At 42.7% G+C, this 19,624-nt stretch overlaps 1 protein-coding gene across 5 annotated transcripts in view; it reads left to right on the top strand.

Annotated features, from left to right (window-relative positions):
* ptprz1a (protein tyrosine phosphatase receptor type Z1a) overlaps window positions 1-19,624 on the top strand; it is a 93,873-nt gene that overhangs the window by 22,415 nt on the left and 51,834 nt on the right. For all 5 annotated transcript variants that reach the window (XM_040133502.1, XM_040133501.1, XM_040133505.1 and 2 more), the window contains exons 2-3: window positions 11,357-11,419; window positions 19,328-19,507. In XM_040133502.1, coding sequence (XP_039989436.1) covers window positions 11,357-11,419; window positions 19,328-19,507 — 243 coding nt within the window. The remainder of the gene's footprint in view (window positions 1-11,356; window positions 11,420-19,327; window positions 19,508-19,624) is intronic.

Below are 19,624 nucleotides of genomic sequence, written 5' to 3'. Positions count from 1 at the left end.
GTTGCAGAAGCAGAGAGCAGAAAGTACAGAAACAGTGAAGAGAAGAGGGTTCGGAGTTCTCAGCCAAACTGTATAACCGATATATCGGTTGTAAAACCTTAATTTCAAGCCTTTTTGGACTGATCATCAGTCACTGTCACAGACATAACATAACCCAAAAAGTGTTAATACTGCACTTTATGTTGAGACAAACTAAAAGGCACAAGGAAAACGCAAAATGTGTTCTTCATCTTTCTTGTCCTTTTGATCTAACGCACTACTTGAATAAGTTCATCTGTATCTTAAAACGTTTAAATGTGTGATTTAAACGTAGCTTAATCACATAAAACCACGTAGCTTCCACTGGAGTCAGAGGCTGCAGAGATGACGGTTAACTGCCGCCCTGCCAAGCTAGGCTTATTAACTTTTAGCTTCAGGGCTAGTTCTCTATACTGCTACTTTTTGACTGGGACCGCAACGGCGGGGCCAGGTCTATAACTGCGAATGTCTGTGACTGACTGACTGATGAACGTCTAGCGTCGGATTGGTCCAAATTGGCAACACTGGCTGAGCCCCAGGTTCTCCGGATTAAATTACAAAATACAGCTGCCATCGAGATCATCAGTGCTTCAAAACTTTTTAGGATGACTGTCACAAAAATGAATCATTTGACCACTGCCCAATTTGTTACCTCTGTTCTGTAATCCACGATTCATCAACGCCACAAGGAACCTCAAAGGGACTTTCTGCAGACCTCCAGAGATTCCGCTTGGGGTGCAGACTTCAAAAGACCTCACCTCCATAATCCATATCGATAAGGCCGTTCCATGGTTTCTTTTCTTTTTCTTTTTTTTATTTGTTGTATAATTGCACGTTGAAGTATGGCTTCATATTGCTCATGCAGAATATGAATAGGCTGAATGATTTGGATTTGTTACAATCTGCAGAACTAGACAGGGAGATGTTGGTTTTCGTTCATCCATGGTGTGAGGATCCTCAGTTGAGGGTTTGATGTTGATATAATAGTAATTGTTTCTGGCAGCTCACGTAAAGGGGGAATTTTACCGTCCATTCTGACCAGATTGGCTCTGGCTACCAAGGCACGCAACGCAGTAGACCAAGTTGCCAATATCAGCACCGCTCAGAAAAACACTTTATAATGAGTTACACTGTCAGGAATTTCAATTCATCTCCTTGGAAACACACAAAGTCTTAACGAGACCCATTTCATAGCCGATTTCATCTGCGAGGGCTCAGACCACAAGTCTGGAGGGTGGACACCTGGATTCAGCCCCACTTTGTTGACCCATCCGTCCACCCCGACCTCCTCCCCACGATATTCCTCCATTGCTCCTGAAGGAACACTGACCGACAGGAAGTTTTAGACAAACTCTAAAGGTGGTAAATGCCCATAACCCACGAACCAGCTTTGTTTTTATTAGCTCTGACGCAGTTGTGCTCTGTCCGTCAGGTCTAATAAGGATGTAAAGTGCATCCCCTCCGTCAGACTTGACGCTCTGGCTGAATGGATCTGGATGGATCTACAGACTCAATGAGCTGCATCAGCTCTCCATTTTACTGCTCAGAGGAGATTTATACTTATTTAACTAAGAGATAAGCAGACTGCGTTCCTCTGTGAGAGGGCCAGCAGTGGATGATAGGAGGATTGTAACAAAAAAACCAGATAAAATCACGCTGCAGGATTTGTAGGGTAGCTTCAGTGGACATGTTACGACGGCAGTGGTTTTCTGCCCTGTGGTTTTTCTCTCTCAGTCTGCTGACAGATCGGGCCCGCGGTCAGACCTCTGAAGTGTAAAACTCCCCAGCTGTTCAGACTCATCGTCCCAACCACTGGGCTATTAAGCTTCCAAGGGTATATTTCCGCCCCCAGTTGGGTCTGCCAGGTAGAGCTTGCTCCCTCACCGGATACAAATTCCACCTTCATCACCAGGACTGACGGCCCTAAACTCTGTAAACTAAAGCATCGTGCTGGTGTCGCCTGTTAGAATCAACTCAGGTACAGCTACTTTAATTAGGAAAACATGATATCACACTTAAGAAAAACAATAAAGGATCTGAAGGGTGTGGGTCTGGTCAAATCATCGGGTCTTCAACTACTCAGGTTCGGGATTGTCAGGTTTTTTTTATTCTGGCCCGGACTTCTTTTTTCTTGGCGTTGAATGTGGCGTCTGACAGATTCGTTTCGCTTTCTGTGTTCGTCTCTACCATTGCATCTCTGTCTGTTGTCTCCTGACCCGTTTCACAGCGTCTTTCCCCCTGACAGAGCTTCGGTAGAGTACACACTGGGTCTGCTTTGGAAAATTGATCTCACATCTCAGAACCGCCTGTGACGCAACACACTAGCAGTGGCTCTAGGGTCGGCAGACCGCTTTGATCCAGACCGAAATATCTCGACGACGATGGATTGTCGTGAAATTTTGCACAGACGTTCATGTCCTTGCGCTGGACTTTCAGGATCCCCTGACTTCTCATCCTGCGACATCATCAGGTCATAATTTTCATTTGTCCAAATACCTGAAGAACTTTCCATTAACTGGTTAAGGCAAAAAACAAACCGGACCAGTGCAGTGAAACAAAATGCCCACTCAGTCTGATTATCAGGCTAATAAAACTTCGGTTCCTGCTGCACATTTGTCTAGTCATACCATCCATATCAGCTTGTAGAGCCAAAAGGGGACTAGAGTGTAGTGGATCATCTATCTGCAGGTAGATACATACAAACAAACCAGCGGCTGCCTGGATGGAAGGAAGGAAATTAACTCACTAAACCTGGAAAACGTGTAGTTAGAGACCTAAAAGATGCCAGACCAGACTGGTACGGTGCCACCAGAAATAAAAGCCCAGCCCATCCACAGATTAACCTGCCGCACCCTCCCAATCTTAGCGGTTGGTAATAATCAAACCACCCCCACCCTCCTCAGACCCTGGTGCCCCTGGCATCAGGAGCAGCAGGGGCAGGGATTCGGGTGGATTCTTTGGGGGGTTGTCACACATTCTGGCACGGGCACCAGTTCTCACCCCCACAGCCTGTGGACGTCCTGGCTCTCCCAGGGCTCGGCTAATCCTCTTATTCAGCGTCCGGCTGGAGGCAGCGGGACTCCCACAGACCGGAGCGCAGAGCCGGCCACTCTCCGCTGAATAAACACACTGACACAGTTGTGGTCTTTTTCTCTCAGTACAGACGCTGAGCAAGAGTTCCCCATAGAATCTATTCTGCTCATTCACTCTTTTCCAGTAGAACATAAGCATGTACCCCCCCCCCCCACTCCTTTCTGTCCTCAAGACCTGAATCCTCCCCCCAAAATCACCCTCCCATCTTCTCTTCCTTCTCTCCGTTCATCTCAAATCAGCTTTTCTCTCCTCCGTTCTTCTTGCCCCCAAATTCACTCCTCTGGCAAAACCTTTTCTCCTCAGCGATTGTTTCATTACGCCACTGATTCCAGGATCAGATCATCAACGACAGGAATTTTTCCTCTAAGGGGCGACGAACAGCGGCCACGTTGTGTCGCGCAACATCGTTTGATGCCCCGTGGCACATAGATTCCCGACCCCCTAGCAGCAGACGATAATGCGATCAGAAAATATAACCCATCAAAAAATAGCTGAGTAATACCTAAAGACCTTTGAAGGTTATTTTTGTGGAATTTACCTTGACCTCTGTGCACTTTATTCTGCGTTATTACTCCTCACTCCCTGTCACTCCCCCATCAACAATACATAGGTTACTGATCAAAAGTGGGTGAGTTGTTATGTCTCCGCACTGAGGACTGTGGCACAGACGTCCGCCTGGACTCAAGGATGAACTGATTCGATTTTTGTCGGTCGAAAGTCAAAGGTCGAGGTCACTGTGACCTCACAAAACACGTTTTGCGCTTTTTTTTTTCTTTCTAGGTCCTCACTGCATATATTATGAGTCTGGACAGACATGGATGTAAAGTGCAACTTGACTGGTTGGTAGACGCATACGACCGCAAGCAATAATTCTAGTTAGGATCGATTTGGAAAAAATGTGAAGTTGCTCTCCCTTTAGGATCATGCACTGATATTTATGGTACTTAAAGTGTTCAATATTAAACAAATAAATAGATATTATTAAATTAATAAGCCATATGAATAAATAGAAGATAGGAACATAGGCAGTGTAATACTGAAATTGTGAAGCCCAATACGTTTTTAAAACCCAAATAAATAGATAGATAAAAGTAGGTCATCAGTACAAGAGGTAACCACACAGTCATCACAACCTTTCAGCATTCAGCAATATCAATAATTATAGTTGATATCAATAGTATGACATCCAATAGCTGTTGAAACATTTCAGTTTGGACCGAGGTGGCGGACAGACCACCAATCATATCCACAGAGTCACGCCACTAGCATGGCTCCAAACTGTTTTGGAATTCATAACACTGACTAATTTTAGATAGTGAACGTACAGCAGCTGGCTGACATAAAAGTCCTGCGTCTGTGACCGGATCCAAGTAATGTGAAGAGTTAAAAATGAGAGATCGGGGGGGTAGGAGGGCTGAGACCCAACGTCTGAAACGTTGAGAAGAAGACTGTATTTCCTCAGGTCCCATAACTTTACATTGTGCCTGTAATGAACACTGCAGCCTCAAGGGGACTTTTTTTTTTCTTTTTAACACTTCCTGTCAGGTACTTTGTGACAGAATGAGCAGGTGTTTTCTTTGTTGTCGGTGTCACAAAAGGTTTCCAGTCCGACTCGTGTGTCAGGTACTGTCAGGACGCCGGTGTGGTCTGTAACTAAAACCTGCAGCGTTTGATGTGTTCGTGTCGGAAGAGTCGCGTTTGTCCTGCGGCACAGAGAGGATCCGGCAGAGAGAGAGGAAATGTTGTAAACAGCAGGAAAACTGCATTTCACCAATTTAACTTCACAATAATTTGCAAAGTTAAAAAGTTTATTTTCAAAAGTGTATTACTTGTCCTTGAAATGGCTCTGAGATTTAAACTTTCTCCAGTGGTTTCACACGTCTTAATTAACCTTTTTTATGACATATTTGGCATCTGGTGATATGAAGTAGGATATACGAGAGAAAAGCATAACAGAAACAGGCATTTTTGTACGTTACTGAACGCAAAAAAAGTCCAAAATCACTGGGGAAGTCTTTGAATTCAGTTGAGAAACCACATGCTGGTCCTCTTAAAGAAAAAAAGGGGTTAAAATCTTCAAACACGTACAGTAAAATGAACTTTGTGCTGGTTCAGTTGTGTAGAGTTCAGCAGAAGAAGGGTCACCTGTAGCGTTCAGGTCGCTTCAGATCGCCGACTCTCTCACAGGAGAGCTACTCAAGGTGGACGACAGCCGGAGCGTGGAGGGGAGAGACGAGCTCAGATGATAATCCTGTAGAAACTGACCAAAACACCCTCGCATTCGAAGATTTTCCTTCCAAACTGCCTCATACACACACATTCATGTAAATGGTGCAGACACACACATGCACACAGTCTGAAACGGAGCCTTGCGGATGTACCGTTCAGGGGGCAGGCAGGTGTTTCGTGTCAGAGCTGCTGTTTACACTGTCTGGTCTTCCATTTCCACCTTAACAGAGACAGAGCTCACAGCCTCCTGACTGTCCTGAACCCACCTGACTGCTCCGAGGTCACAGAGGGAGGAACAGGAGGAGGAGGAGGGAGTCGTAGATGAATTCTCTCCCTCGCAAACTTCTGCCTTCTGAGTTTTTAGTCACGTGGTTTTAGGGACGGCAATGTGGGCGGGTCGGCTGCTTCCCCGCTTTGGTCCAGGCTGAGACATCTTGACAGATACTGGATGGATTGCCATGAAATTTGGTATAAACATTCACGCTCCCTTCAGGATGTATTACGACACTTTGTTGGCCCCTCAATGTTTCATCTAGTGCCATCATCAGGTTTTAATTCATCCAGTAGTTTGGGTTTTGACCAGAAACCTCAAAAAGTAATGACATTCCCATCAGCCTCAGCTGTACTTTACCACTTTTACTGGAAGCAGCTGTGAAACCGAGAGATCAACATTAAGTCTTCATAGGGTGAACAGCACAGTAATGTGTATAACAAGTAAACATACACATGGAGATAATGGCTAGCTGGGTTAGCAGTAGAGAAACATGATGAACAGACATGGCCGTGCTGCACCACTGAACTTGCTAACATTTTCTATGAGGAATCCTGGATGCCCAAAATATCTAAATGTTGCGCTCTACTTAAAGAGGCAACTATGTCCTGGTGGAGGTGCTGGAAGAAAGTTCAAGGGGGGGGGTCCATCAAATCTTTAGTGATCGTCCTTTGTAGACAGTAAACACACACTTCATGAAAATCTTTCCAGTAGCAGTTGAGTTTCTTTTTCTCTGGGCCACAGTGTTGGACAGACAGATGAACGACCTCCATGCCGAGGTGGTAGCGATGCAGAAACATCCTCACCTCACTGTGGGAAGGAAAATGAAAGCTGCTGCTTGTTACTTGAACTTCTGCCCTTTGACCTTTAAACTAGAGGTCGTGACCCCGCCACAGCCTGAGCAATAGGCTGAAAGCAACAGAGTGAATAATGCCACCGGAGCAATGCGACTGCAAAGACAAGAAAGACGAATGGCCTGATTGTTACTTTATGGCTGCTCTATGAAGGGAACGAGCTGCAGCCGGCCGGCAAGGGCTGCGACACAACTGGAATGTGTTGCAGCAAATCACTCTCATTCTCTGCTTATGGTCATGCAGTGGTTCATGGGAAAGTGGCAGGAAGTGAGTTTCTGCCTTCATCAGGAGGTTTAGTTCCACTCTGTCAGTCTTTTTTCCCTCAGAAACAGAAGGTTAGAGTCTTCTCTGCTGGATTTCGATTTTTGTTTCGACATTTCACCCGTCTTTACATTTAGGGATTAAACTTTCTACACTTTGAATAAAATGAAATGGCTGAATGGACCGATCTGTGCTGTTCCACTGGACCAGAAGAACAAGAAAAAGCTTTTTTTCTCTCAGAGGAAAGACTCTATCTGCAGAATGTTTCACAGGCCAATCTAGCCAGAAGTTAAAGGTTAGGAGAGGTAAAACTGACTTATGGTCCAGCCTGAGCAAACAGAGCGAGCTGCTCCGGCTTTTTTGTTGCCCAGTTCCACATATGAAACATGAGAGAACCACAGGCAGCGAATGACAGGTGGGCCGCAAATGTGAAGTCAGCGAACTGTAAAAAACGTGGAGGGGTAGAAACTTGAGCAATGACCAGTCGCTCTGTGGTACATTTAGTACAAATCCAGGGGGAAATGCAGCATTTTTACTATTTCACTACTGGTAATGATTTTGAGAAGGTCTTACACACTCGAGTGAGAAGGAACCAGAGAAACCAGCACACTCTTGGTCACGTCATTACGGCGTTTTGGTCTTCAGACCTTGACGGGGTTAAAATTCAAATTAAAATGCCATGTACCATGTATATATAACTTTAAAACTACAAAAAAGGTGAAAAACATTGTAGAGGAATATGGGTGGTCAAAAAAACAAAACAATCTCTCAGTCCAGTCCATTTAGCTCCTGCTCTCTGGGGATTAAATTAAATGATCTTTTCTTCCTCTTTCGTTTTTTTTTTATACCAACCATGGACTTGCAGTTCAATACAAACATCAGCTGGTTTATTTGAAGATTGTTTTCTACATGCAGGCAATATTGTGTTATTTCCTAGTTGACAAACTTCATTTGGACCATGCGGGAGGTCCCGCCATGTGCTTTTTCTGCTGAAGTTCTTCTGTACATTAAAACCCTGCAGGAAGTCTTAAAAACCAATCAGGTCCAAACTTTCAAAGTGATCTTCTCTTTATTCCTAAACACATAATCTAAAGCAACTACTCTGATCTTAAAGCAGTCAGATTACTGGCAGCCTGCTTGGAAAACACCTGCTTTACATGAGATGTCTTCCCTCTGTAGATTGTCAAACACGTAATCCCGGATTAGACCGCTATCCTCCAGAGTCCCAGAGGGAATAAACACTGCACAGCGGGACACCTCATCTCCTAATTTACTGCGGACCTAAGACTGGACAGACCAGGTTGGATCATGAAATTTAATCTGGAAAGGAGGTTGTAAACACTCAAAGGGATTCCTGACAGTATGATTTTCTTGGTTTGAAGTTTGTTACACAGACAGAATTCTGAGTTCATGTGGAGGATTCATGTTTTTGCCTCCTCCTGTTAGTTTGCATTGCATGCGCACCGTCTTGTGGATGCTGATTTCGTTGCTTTTGTTGTCATTTTGGTGTCTTACTGTGTTATGATTGTATTTCTTAGCTTGTCCCTTAATTGGAAGTAGACCACCATGACAAAGGACTGCATGTAACTTCAGCACTTAGTCACTCGGCATACAGCTGACCAACGGTGTAACTTAGTCAGTCAGTCAGTCTCATCCAGGACATTCATGTTTATAGCGCTGGCCCAGCTGTTGCGGTCCAGCCAAAGAGTTGTATGAAGCCTTAAATGTCTCCAGAGGGAGCTGCTTGAAGTCTACAAGTTTGAAAAGTAAAACAATGTGGGGGTGTGGAGTTAGACAGAAGTGCACTCGCTAGAACTCTGTTACGGCCCCTTATTTCTTGTATTTGTATTCAATTCAATTCAATTTTATTTATAACCTCTGCCCCAACCGGCTGGGTTGAAATAGAAAGAGGGAGAGAGTTGGGGGGGTAATGTTACACATACAGATGTATAACAATAATGAAACTAATAATAAAGCTAATAATGATAATAATAGGATGAATAATAGTACTAATAAAACTAAATATAATATTTATCACTCATTTTTGTCATATTGATGATCGTACTAGATGAAAAATTAAAGGATCACTGAAGTTTTTACATCTCATTCTGAGGTAAACATGAACGTGTGAATCAAATTTCATGACAATGCATCCGATAGTTGTGGAGACATTTCAATCGAAACCACCGTAGTCAACCTCTTTGTGGTGCCAGAGGGAAAGTCCCGGGATGGCCATGGTCACTAGGACTACTAGTCCAGGAACAATGAATGTTTGCTCAAGACAATCCATCCAATAGCTGTTGAGATATTTGCATCTGGACCAAAGCGGGGGACTGACCAATGCCGCATTCCCTGGAGCTGCAACATTAGCGTGGCTAATGGTTAGAAATAAGATTTTCGGTCAAATCTAACAGGAGAGGCCTAACTTTATAAGTTAATTGGGAGGTTTTTCAAATGCTCCTCGGCTTTTTGTTCTACCCTGCCAAAAAAAAAAAAAAAAAAAAAAGACTTGTTTTTTGATGGCAGCTGTCTTCTGTCAAATCCAGCAGCTGCCCTTTAAACTGAATGTAGAAAGGCGCTTGAGCAAATCTCTACGCGTGAACACGCCCTTGACCAGCCTCTTCTGTGATAACGTTAGAGTGCCTGTTGAGCATGTCTTGGAAGAAATCCCATCAATGAATTCCCATCGTTTTTCTCAGCGACGTGGCTGCTTATAAACACACACCTCATCATGTCACTTTATTTCCTCTGTGTCTTGTGACCTCTGCTCTTCGTCTCTCTGTGATGGTAATGAGGTGTTGTTCTCTAACCACTCCACTTCATTAACGTGACAGATGCCCGGGCAGCCGCTCAGGTTAATGGTGTCGCCTCCTGACAGGATCTCGTTATATACATGACTGAGAGCCGGAGAGGTCCGGGTGCCGTGGTGCTTGTGATTTTGGGCTAGTTGCTTACCAGAGGTTTGGTTGTTTGCTTGTCTTGAGCAGTAGGGATTTCTGTCGCAACTTCACCTACTTTCAAGGTGTTCAAGTTAGGGGGTTTCCCATTCACTTCAGTGCAGTCGGTTCAGTTCAGCTTTTACTTTGACTCTCAGTTGAGGTGGATGCCGTCGGGGGTATGTCCGCAAGGACTGGGGCATCTCCACCAGGCTGGGACTGTGGTACCCACTGTATACTATGCACGGGTAAATAAGATGGATCCATCTTGGCCAGCCCATGCGGATCCCTTTTGTCCTTGACTGTTTTAAACCGCGATCAGTACACTTTTGTCACGGCGGGAAAAGCACAGGTGAAACTGAAAACATTAATAAGCATCTCCAAAAGGTGTGTCAGTGAGCTTCCCTGCACCACCACCAGGGACCCTGAACTGGTTTACGAAGATGGAATGAATCCATCATTACTTGTTTACTTACATCACTACTTACATCTTTAACTAATAACATTAGTCAGTGTATCAGCCATCAATGAATTCTAAAGTCCACCTTTGGTTGACATTGTGTCGGAGAGGTGTCTTTGTGGTTCGCCTGTTAAGCTGCAATTAGTTTTGTTCTTGTTGTTTTAGATATTAAAATACCTCTGGGAAGATAGTGAGAGTTTATTTTTCTTACAAGACACCTTTGTGGTCAAACCTGGCCCCCCTTGTAGCCCACCTTGCGCCAAATATGGACCCAGGGGACAAAAAAGGGGCCAAACGGTACAGATGCCAGCTCAACCCACGTCGGAGGGAGAAATTTTTGAGCAACTGAGTTTTGACAACCTAAGGGTTTTTTCTATAGTCCCAGCAGCTAAATAAAAACTCAACATGAAAAAACAGGGTCAATTTTTTTATAGTCGCAAGTGACTATGTGACCTTCTCCAGCTTCATGTTTTATTGTTTGAGTCGAAGAGAGCCCGTGGCTGTTTTCGGCTGCAGGGCAGCTGTTTGTGGTTATGTTTGGCAGCTGTTCGATGAAACCTCAGCAGTGACCTTGTGTGAGGCAGCAAATCTCAAAAAAAAAAAAAAAAAAAAAAATTCCCACCAGTAATAACAATCCGACAGGCAAACCTTAAATCTCATTAACGTCCATCTCACTAATGCATCCGTCAGCTCAGGAATTTAAAAGGACACTTGTTTCACAACATTGAGGCTGTGAAACTTTTACAGCCTTACAGCACCCAAAGCTACAATCCGTGAAGTTCTTCTTGAGTACTATTTTTTTAATGTGAATAGATGATGTTGCCTGTATTCATAGAAGAAGAGGCTAAGGAGTAGCTAAACTTGATACTTTTATTGACTTTATCCACTTTTATTAACCACAGAAATCTTGCCCTTTTGTCATTTTAGTCCCTCATATTTTATAATTTTACATTTATTTTATTTTTTATTTCTGTGCTCCTGTGGCTTGCACTCACCATTGTTCAAGCACTGGCAATTACCCTGTATTGTACTGTAGCCAAAGATGATCCACAGAACTCTTCCTGTAAGACTCTTCACATGGAAACACTGACGATTTTAAAGAAAATATAATTTCGTTGCAGCAGCAAACAGGTTTTGAGGATTTACAGGATTCATCAGAGAAATTGGACAGTTTGAATATAAAGTAAACGTCTAATATAACTGATAATTTCTTATCTTTCTCTCTCTCTTACAGCTGAAGGATATGCTTACAGGAATCAACGCAAGTTCTCAGAAGACATCGACTGGTCGTACGCAGGTGAGTAAGGTTTGTGAAATGCCCTGCAGGCAGCACAGTCCTTAGCCCGCACGTAAAACTGGAACAGTAAGCTGTCAGTCATTAGGCAGCAGGTTGGGAGGTTTTGCTCTCGAGTGACGTCAGTGACTTTACCGCTGCTCAGGGTCTAGTTTGTTACCGTTCTGTCACTGCCACTGTGCAGTAACTCTTCCTTTCACTCAACACCTGATGGCATCTGTGGCTGCGGCAACGTAAGCGAAGGTGGAACGTAGTTCCACGGCGTGTACGCTAGTTGGCTGCTTGCTAACCAAGACCAAGAAGACAGGGAGTCTGATGTTACTTGTAGTCAACAAATTCCATGGAAAGACCAAAACCAACAGTGTGTCAGTCCGTCTCTCAACACTTTCTGACTTCCCTGTTCTGTCTGTGGCTCTCAGCTCCAGATCCACTGGTTCCTACTGTAGACGTAAACCTTTAAAAACACCTCACAAACTTATAGTTTCATTTAGTAAAAACGGCTCAGTAATTTGCTAATTTACAACCAGGTCACTGTAGTTTTTATCAGACAATCAGGTAGGAAATAGTGCATTCGTCGGGGACTATGTTAAGCAGCAATTGTTGCTCTAGGATTCTGGGATTGAGTCAAAATACCGTGTGTGTTCATGGTGATGAAGGAACATGTCACCCAGAGCAACAGTGTGACTCACTGATGTGTTTTAGTAGTTTTTGGAAACGATGGAGCTCTGTGGCTCAGAGGGAATCAGATGTATCAGGCTCTAGCTGGTCAGACGCACAGGTCAGCAGGAGACATTCACTGTTGTTTTCGGTCTGTGTTGATAATAAGAAAAATTTGAAATATCACCAGACTTAGTCTTTGAAAGACCATCGCAGCTGAAGGCATGTATGACAATTTCGGTGTCTCTAAACCTTCAAATGAATCTGACAAGCTTCCGAAACAAATTCATGTTGGAATCGAAAGCATTTGTAAGCAACAGGGAACAAGTCAAGACTTGATTTCAGCAGACTGTGTCCGTTGGCGACAACGTGCATTTTCCCAACCAGTGGAATAACCACATAAAGCTTTTCGTTTGTGTTTACATGCGTGTGAGTGAGTGTGTGTGTGTGTTTATGTGTGGGAGAGGGAGAACACTGTATTTCAAAGAATAAACTCATTGATTCTGAATGGAAGTGAAGTAGTTAAAGAAGCTTCTGAGCTTTTATATGGGAGATGAAAATATGGATTTGCTTTTATCCGTGCAGATCGACTGTGTTTATCAACGTGACTCGTTCGAGAGATCATAAAAATGAGACATGAAAAAATGTCAGAGATGTCCTGATCGAGTCCACTAAATGTATAGAGATATAATATCTGTACCGGTAGATATACATATATTTCGTATCACCACAAATTTAAAAGTTAGCATGGTATTTACTAAGAGTGCGGATGTTAATGAGCCCAGCCTCAGGTCATCTGGTTTGCATAAAGTCCCGCAGGCCTGATGGCGTTTACTTTTAAAACGTGTTGCACATGTCTGGAAACTAATTGAGCGTTTTCTGCTGCAGACCGTGGAATATGGAAATTCTGCAAGAAGAATGTTCCTCGCTGAAATATGAGTTCATCACCCCGTGTGATCAGTGAATGAACTGAGCTATGAAACATAATGACGGAGCTGTTTTTCGGCTGAACTTCTAAAGTCATTTGATTTGCCGTAAACAAATTAAAAAAATAAAATAAATAATTAACGCAGCAATCTTGGCTTCCTCAGTTGTATTGCACTGGACTGCACCTGCTGTGGGGCCGGGAAAATACAAGTTCAAGCTGGAGACCAGTGCTGGAGACAGAAAGGCAAAACTGTGTGAAAATAACAGGTTGCTGTACTGCAGATACGTGTGGAACTGAGCAGCGAGTGTTAAGTCACTTTTACAGTACATCTTGAAATTTTTTCTGCAATATTCTTTACTGACGTGACTGATGTGTTTTGACTGTCTGGACTACTGAGACGTTGTCTCACCGTCTCTCAGTGCTGCTTCTCTTGGACGTCAAATGTCAGAAGCAGCTTTCTCCGCTGCAGTGGACAGTGCCCAGTAGATTTCCTCTAAACAGGAATTCCTTTTAAAATATATATATCTTGCATCATCCCAGACACAGTTATCAGTGGTACAAAATGTCAGTGTGGTCCTAAGGTAAATGAGGACAAATGCTAGTTTTTAAAAGACATTTTTGGACATTACATGCCCTTTTTTTTTAGATACAGTAGAGAGAAGACAAAGTGGGACAGAGAGATGCAACCAGTCCTTAGCCAGGCTTGAAAACTGGGGACATCGTAGTTCATGGACAGTGTCTTATCCCCTGTTTAGGGCCAAAAGAAGAAGAAGGGCCAAAAATCCTCAGCAAGTGTTTTTGCTCTGTCAGTGGTGTCAGTCTGCATCTTTTCAGACTGCATCATCTCAACAACCTACTGGTCGGGGACCATATTCACAAAACATCGTAAGACTAAAAGCAGCTCCTCAGTCTGAGAGAAGTTAGAGGCAGTCCAAGAGGATTCAAGAGGAGTCCCCAAGACCTGCTCTCAGTCACTCAGCTGCTGCGTGTGTCCCATCGTGCCACTGTTTGGAAAAATCAATGATAATGAACTTAATTGGTTAATCAGGATCCAGTCGGCTCACCAACAGATCAAAACAATCCAGTAGCACTGGAGACTGCTGATGGACTTGGTGTATCTCAGCCGTCCGTCACACGCTCTTCAGACTCCAGTTTGTCTGACAGTTCAGTAAGTGAACAATAAATAATCCCCAGCTGCAATAAAAACATAGATAAAGGTAATTTCATTGGAAAGGAGTTAATCAAACATAATCAATTATTAGTGACCTGTGACAGCTATTCCCCACATCAATAGTTCACGAGTTCCCAACTGCGTATTTTTAAAGTTGTCTTCTTTCATCTGTATTCATGCTATTTAAACATGGCGCTCACATTTCCTTAAATCCTGTAACAAGAAAGATTGAAGTGATTTAAGATGGAAATTGTGGAGGAGAGGGTGGGTGTGTTCTCGTTACTGGAGTTACCGTACACTCGTTAAACAAGAACAAGAGTCTAGAGCCATGCTAGCAGTTAGGTATGGCAGTTCATCCTGAGGGGGGGCACGAATGTCTGGGCAGTCCATCCACCAGTTGTTGAGATATTTCACTCAAAACCCCGAAATGTCAACTTCATGGTGTCGCTTTAGGAAAAACCAGGAGATCAGATTTTCTTTTCCGAGCTGTGCGGCACAAGGTTGCCTTTACTGGTAAATACAGCAGAAGCATTTTGTCCTGACGTGGAGCAGTGAGGCACAACAGACGGCCTGTGCGTTCTTCAGATGGTATCAGTGCGGAGGTGTACTATATTGCCAAAAGTATGTGGACATCCTTTAGTGTCTTTGGTCCGCTGGTCTGGTTCTATTTTGGCTGGTTTGGTCCAGGTCCTTTAGTTCCAGTGAGGGAGAATCTTAGTGCTGCGGCTTACAATGACAAGTATTCAGATCCTGTAGTTGCATAAAAATACCAGTACAGCAATGCAGAAATACGCAGTTACAAGTAAACGTCCTGCATTCGACTTCCTACTTAAGTGAAAGTGCAGAAGTGTTATCAGCAAATTGTACTTTTAGTATAGAAAGTAGAATTTGTTGCTGTGCTGCGAAGTGTCTCCTGCAACTGATCTCTGATTCTCTCTGCCGTGATCAGATCAATAATCCTGAGTCATCGATGCTTCAGCAGCATGTTAACTGCTTTATATACAGTTTAGTCCAGTGGTTCCCAACCCAGGGGTCGGGCCCCTCCAGAGGGTCATCAGCTAAATCTGACCAGCTTTAACTAACTTTAACTAAATGTAAGAGTTTAAAGAGCGAAAGAGTTCTCAATCCGGACTTTGTTCAGACTCCTAAAACTTTATTTTAAATTATGGTGGAGAACCCAGAGTTTCCAAAGATACAAAAACATGTCAGGCTGAGTTTTGTATAAACCGATGCAGCAAACATGTAGAAGTCTATGAGGAACGATAGTATAAATATCACAGCTTCAGGGAAGAGCTGCAGCAACGTGATACAGAACAATGTATACTGTTTGTGTTAGATACTGACACAATGTGGAAACTGATTCTAACTTTATAGCTGCTCAAGGGGAAAGTGAATGTAAATATTGAGAGTTCGAGAGCTAAATTTACATTTATGATCCTTTTTAAAAGAGCAATAAAAAAAGAAAGTCTTTAAACTGAGAGAGGAGCACATATTAAATTAAAAGTTTTAAGACAAATTATTCTATATATCTTAACAAGAAACAGTTCCAGCATTTAACTCCTCTAAAACCGCATTCAAGTCGTGCACAGCTCTGAACCACAGTATACTGACAACAGCATGTGCTGTGTGTGGAAATAATAATAATAATGATGATAATGATTATAATAATTATTATTATTATAATCATTATTATTATTAATAATGATTATAATAATTATGTTGTTTTTTTTTAATCTGCCCATTATTTTCTCGATTTAACTTTTAAACAAACAGTGAAAAAAAAAAAAAAGCTGTTACAGTATCCTAGACCACATCGTTAAATCTGTTGTTTTGTCAACCAACAGCCTCAAACCCCAAAATATAAAATTTACTATAATATAAGACCTAGAAAAGCAGGATATTCTCGTATCTGACAACCGGGAATGTTGGTATTTTTGCTTGAGAAATGACTTAAACGATTAATCAGTTCTTAAAACAGTCACAGACTTATCAGTCATTCGACTCATAGTCGCAGGTCTGGCGTGGTCTCTGAACTTCTCTGCCACGTGTTTTACTCTAGGTTTCACATTTTGAAATGAAGGAATGTTTACAGCCTGTGTGCGTGCGTGTGTTTTTTCTCCACTGACATGCTAATATCTGTCCTGACCCAGAAGCATGTCAGACCCGGTTGGGCTCTTTGTCCTCTGGAGGAAGAAGCTCTAACAGCCAATCAGGGCGAGGACGGGGCGGGGGGGTTGTCATGTGACCGCTTGCCGCACCTGCTCACAAACATAAACAACATCTGGCTGAAAAACAACACTACGACACATAATTAGCTCGATGGCTCTGCAAGATGATTGAGACAGTTCATTAGTCGGAACATGTGGCTTGCTTCCCGTTGCAGAGTCTGTTTCGGAAGAGAAGGAATCTGGAAGAAACAGGCTCTTAAAGTTCATTTTAAAAATGTATAAAGAACGATATAACGCGGGTGATGCCAGCTTGCTGGTGGTGCACTAACAACTGATGAATTTGAACATTTTTCCACATATATATATATATATATATATATATTGTCTGAGAGATGCTCTTTTACAGCAATACCCAGTCTACAGTTACATTGAGAAAAAAGTCAGAAACTGTCATAAACAGAACATAAATACAAAATAATAAAGCACAGGCATTAAAACAGGCAGTTCAGGGATGATTATTGCTCTTGAATCAAGTTACTGTAGGTGCAGCTCTTATTATTTATGTCAAAACTCAGTGACTCCAAACATAACCCATAATTTAGACGTCCTACTCATTATTGAAATGTAGCGGGGAAAATGTAGCCATCTGGCTGGGAACAAGTTTTAATATGCAAATTGTAATAATTATGTTGATGAAGACGAGGCATCCGGTTGGAGCTGAGCCTCCCCAGACACTTACTCACAGCAGGAAGAGAAGGGAGCTCATTCAAAATCAGGCCAAAAGCATGTTCAGTAGGGGGGTGGATAAGGATTCCATGAAAAACAGTTTATCCTTTCTTTTTATCAGTCAGACCTGCACAGTGGATCACACGGAGCCTGAATGATGGATTTCGTTCCAGAAAACATGGATTCCAATGAAAAAGTAGTTTGTCAGTTGTTTTTGAGGAGCGGGAAATGGTGAAATTTCATTGAAATTTCTCGGCCGACAAACTAAATGGCACTCCTCCAGAACTACACGTGTAAGGGACCCTCGTTGTCATAGTTAGAATAATAGCCACTTTGGTTAAGATGGGGAAACGATCACGGTTAAAAGAAAAAAACAGCGCTGACGGTCTTTATCTGTTTTTTACCACAAAACAAAAAAAACGTTGAAGTGAAAAGGTTCAATTTAAAAACCAAAGGTTTAAGTTACAGTATCCTGAGAGGCAAGGTGAATGAATAAAAAAACAAAATATTACCATGGTTTGGGAAAGGTTGTGGTCTTGGTTAAATATGGTCAAAGCTGACCTGAACAAAAGTGTTTAAGCAGCAACTGAAACTAACTACATGCTTCGTATTCAAAAACTAAAATCTACACATACTTTGTAGGAGACAGAGTTGTCTGAGGAGATATTTGACCATGTTAGTCCATCACTGAGGACATACTCTTTTAAATGTATTTAGATTTTAGAAGTCTAGCTGCCGTTAACCAGAGAGTGCGTGAGTCAAACAGACGACAGTTTTCCAGCCTGTGTCCCATCTCCGACTGTCAGCATCAGAGATGCGGAGTGAAGGCAGTAACTCAGATGTGCAGATGTGAGGAAATCCCCATGTGGTCCTCCTACACGCTGCAGTCACAGCAGCAGGGTATGGACTTGTTTGTGATTGCACCTCACATGGTGCAGTTTTTCGAAGAAAAGCGAAACAAAAAGCCTGAGGGTGTAGATCGAACTGACGTGATTATAAGAAGCTGGATTAAATCTGTCTCTGAGGGAGTGTCTGTCTTTGTGGGGGATAATTTGTTTTCCCGACTGTAACACTTTCCATACTGTACTTATGTCATCCATCACGTCAGCCTGTTCCCCGTGTATGAAAGCGAGGAGGAAACCTGACGCTCAACCCTTTCTGTGAGCAGCAGTTGTTAGTAGAACCCTGCGGGCTGCGTTTCGGAAAAAAGTCTGCTTGAAAAATGAAAATCTTGGACTTTGACCTTAGGAGAGAAAAGTACAGTAGAACAGCTGGAGGGTATTAGCTTGTTAGCTCATGGCCAGCTGTCCCAGAGCAGCACACCTGTGAGCGGTTCACATTTATTCTATTTACATGTATTTAATATAATACAGTCCAGTACAACACCACCACTAACAGTTGTATAGGATTGCATTAGACTGGACAGGTGTACCTAATAAAGTGGCTAATAAGGGCAGAATTTCCACTGGGGAAAATCCTACTTTTGTTCCCACCACTTCTACAGTTTCAGTTTGTTCTATTCATTTAAATCTCTCCCAACACCGCTCTCTTATTGTTCAGCTGCCAACACAAAAGAAAACAAGATAAAACTGAATTAAAATGTTGATGTGCTCATCTGAGTCACCTTTAATAATTACAACGAGCTCACAGCAATACGCTTTACAAGCAGCAGTGCATAAAACAACAGTAGGAATAAGGCGCTGTGGCCTACACACCATATATAAGAAGTAACTATGGAGAGGGATTGTTGAGACATAAATAAGGTGATAAGATAATGAAGTAGCAATAAATTATATTAAAACAAAAACAGTTACACTTAGAGGACCTGAGTAAGGTGGTGGATAAGGTGTGATGTGTAAATACAGTTCTTGCATTATTAGCGGCAAACCAAAAGTGTGTGTGGCCTCTTAGCGCAGTTGACAGTTGCAAGGACAAAGTCTTCAGGCAGACATCAGGGGTTACCAACCTGGTTGGGTGGTAGGCAGAACCGTTTATGTATACACTCAGTTGGCAATTTATTAGGTACACCCAGATAAAACTAATGCAGTCTAATGTAGTAGTCCTGCAATAAATCCTCCCTCCATGAAGTTTATAATGTTCAGTTTGTGTTGAAACTGTTTTAGAGAGCTGCTGATTTAACTTTACGGTCATGTTGGACCGTTGCACTTTGTGGTGCTATTGAATTGTACTGCATTTTATTATTTTGCCCACCCCATTCGTATCAATGAGGGTAACACTTCTTGTTTCTGTTTGCTTTTCAGGAACATTAAACCAAAACAACTGGGCCAAGAAGTTTCCATCCTGCAGCAACGCCAAGCAGTCTCCCATCAACATCGAGGAGAACCTGGCCCAGGTGAAGCTGCAGTACCAGAAGTTGCAGTTTGGCGGCTGGGAGAGTCTGACAACCGACAGGACGACCATCAAGAATGACGGCAAGACAGGTGAGAACAATCAACTGTTGATGTTGACTGTTATTGTGACTCTGAAGTTCCCCTAAGCACTATGGAGAATTTTAGGTCATCATTTTGATTTTGTTTTTGTTTTTTGTTTTTTTCCCC

Source organism: Xiphias gladius, chromosome 8, assembly GCF_016859285.1.
Source record: "Xiphias gladius isolate SHS-SW01 ecotype Sanya breed wild chromosome 8, ASM1685928v1, whole genome shotgun sequence".
Taxonomy (NCBI): domain Eukaryota; kingdom Metazoa; phylum Chordata; class Actinopteri; order Istiophoriformes; family Xiphiidae; genus Xiphias; species Xiphias gladius.
Note: the sequence above shows the minus strand (reverse complement) of the source record. Positions and strands in the feature narration are given on the sequence as shown.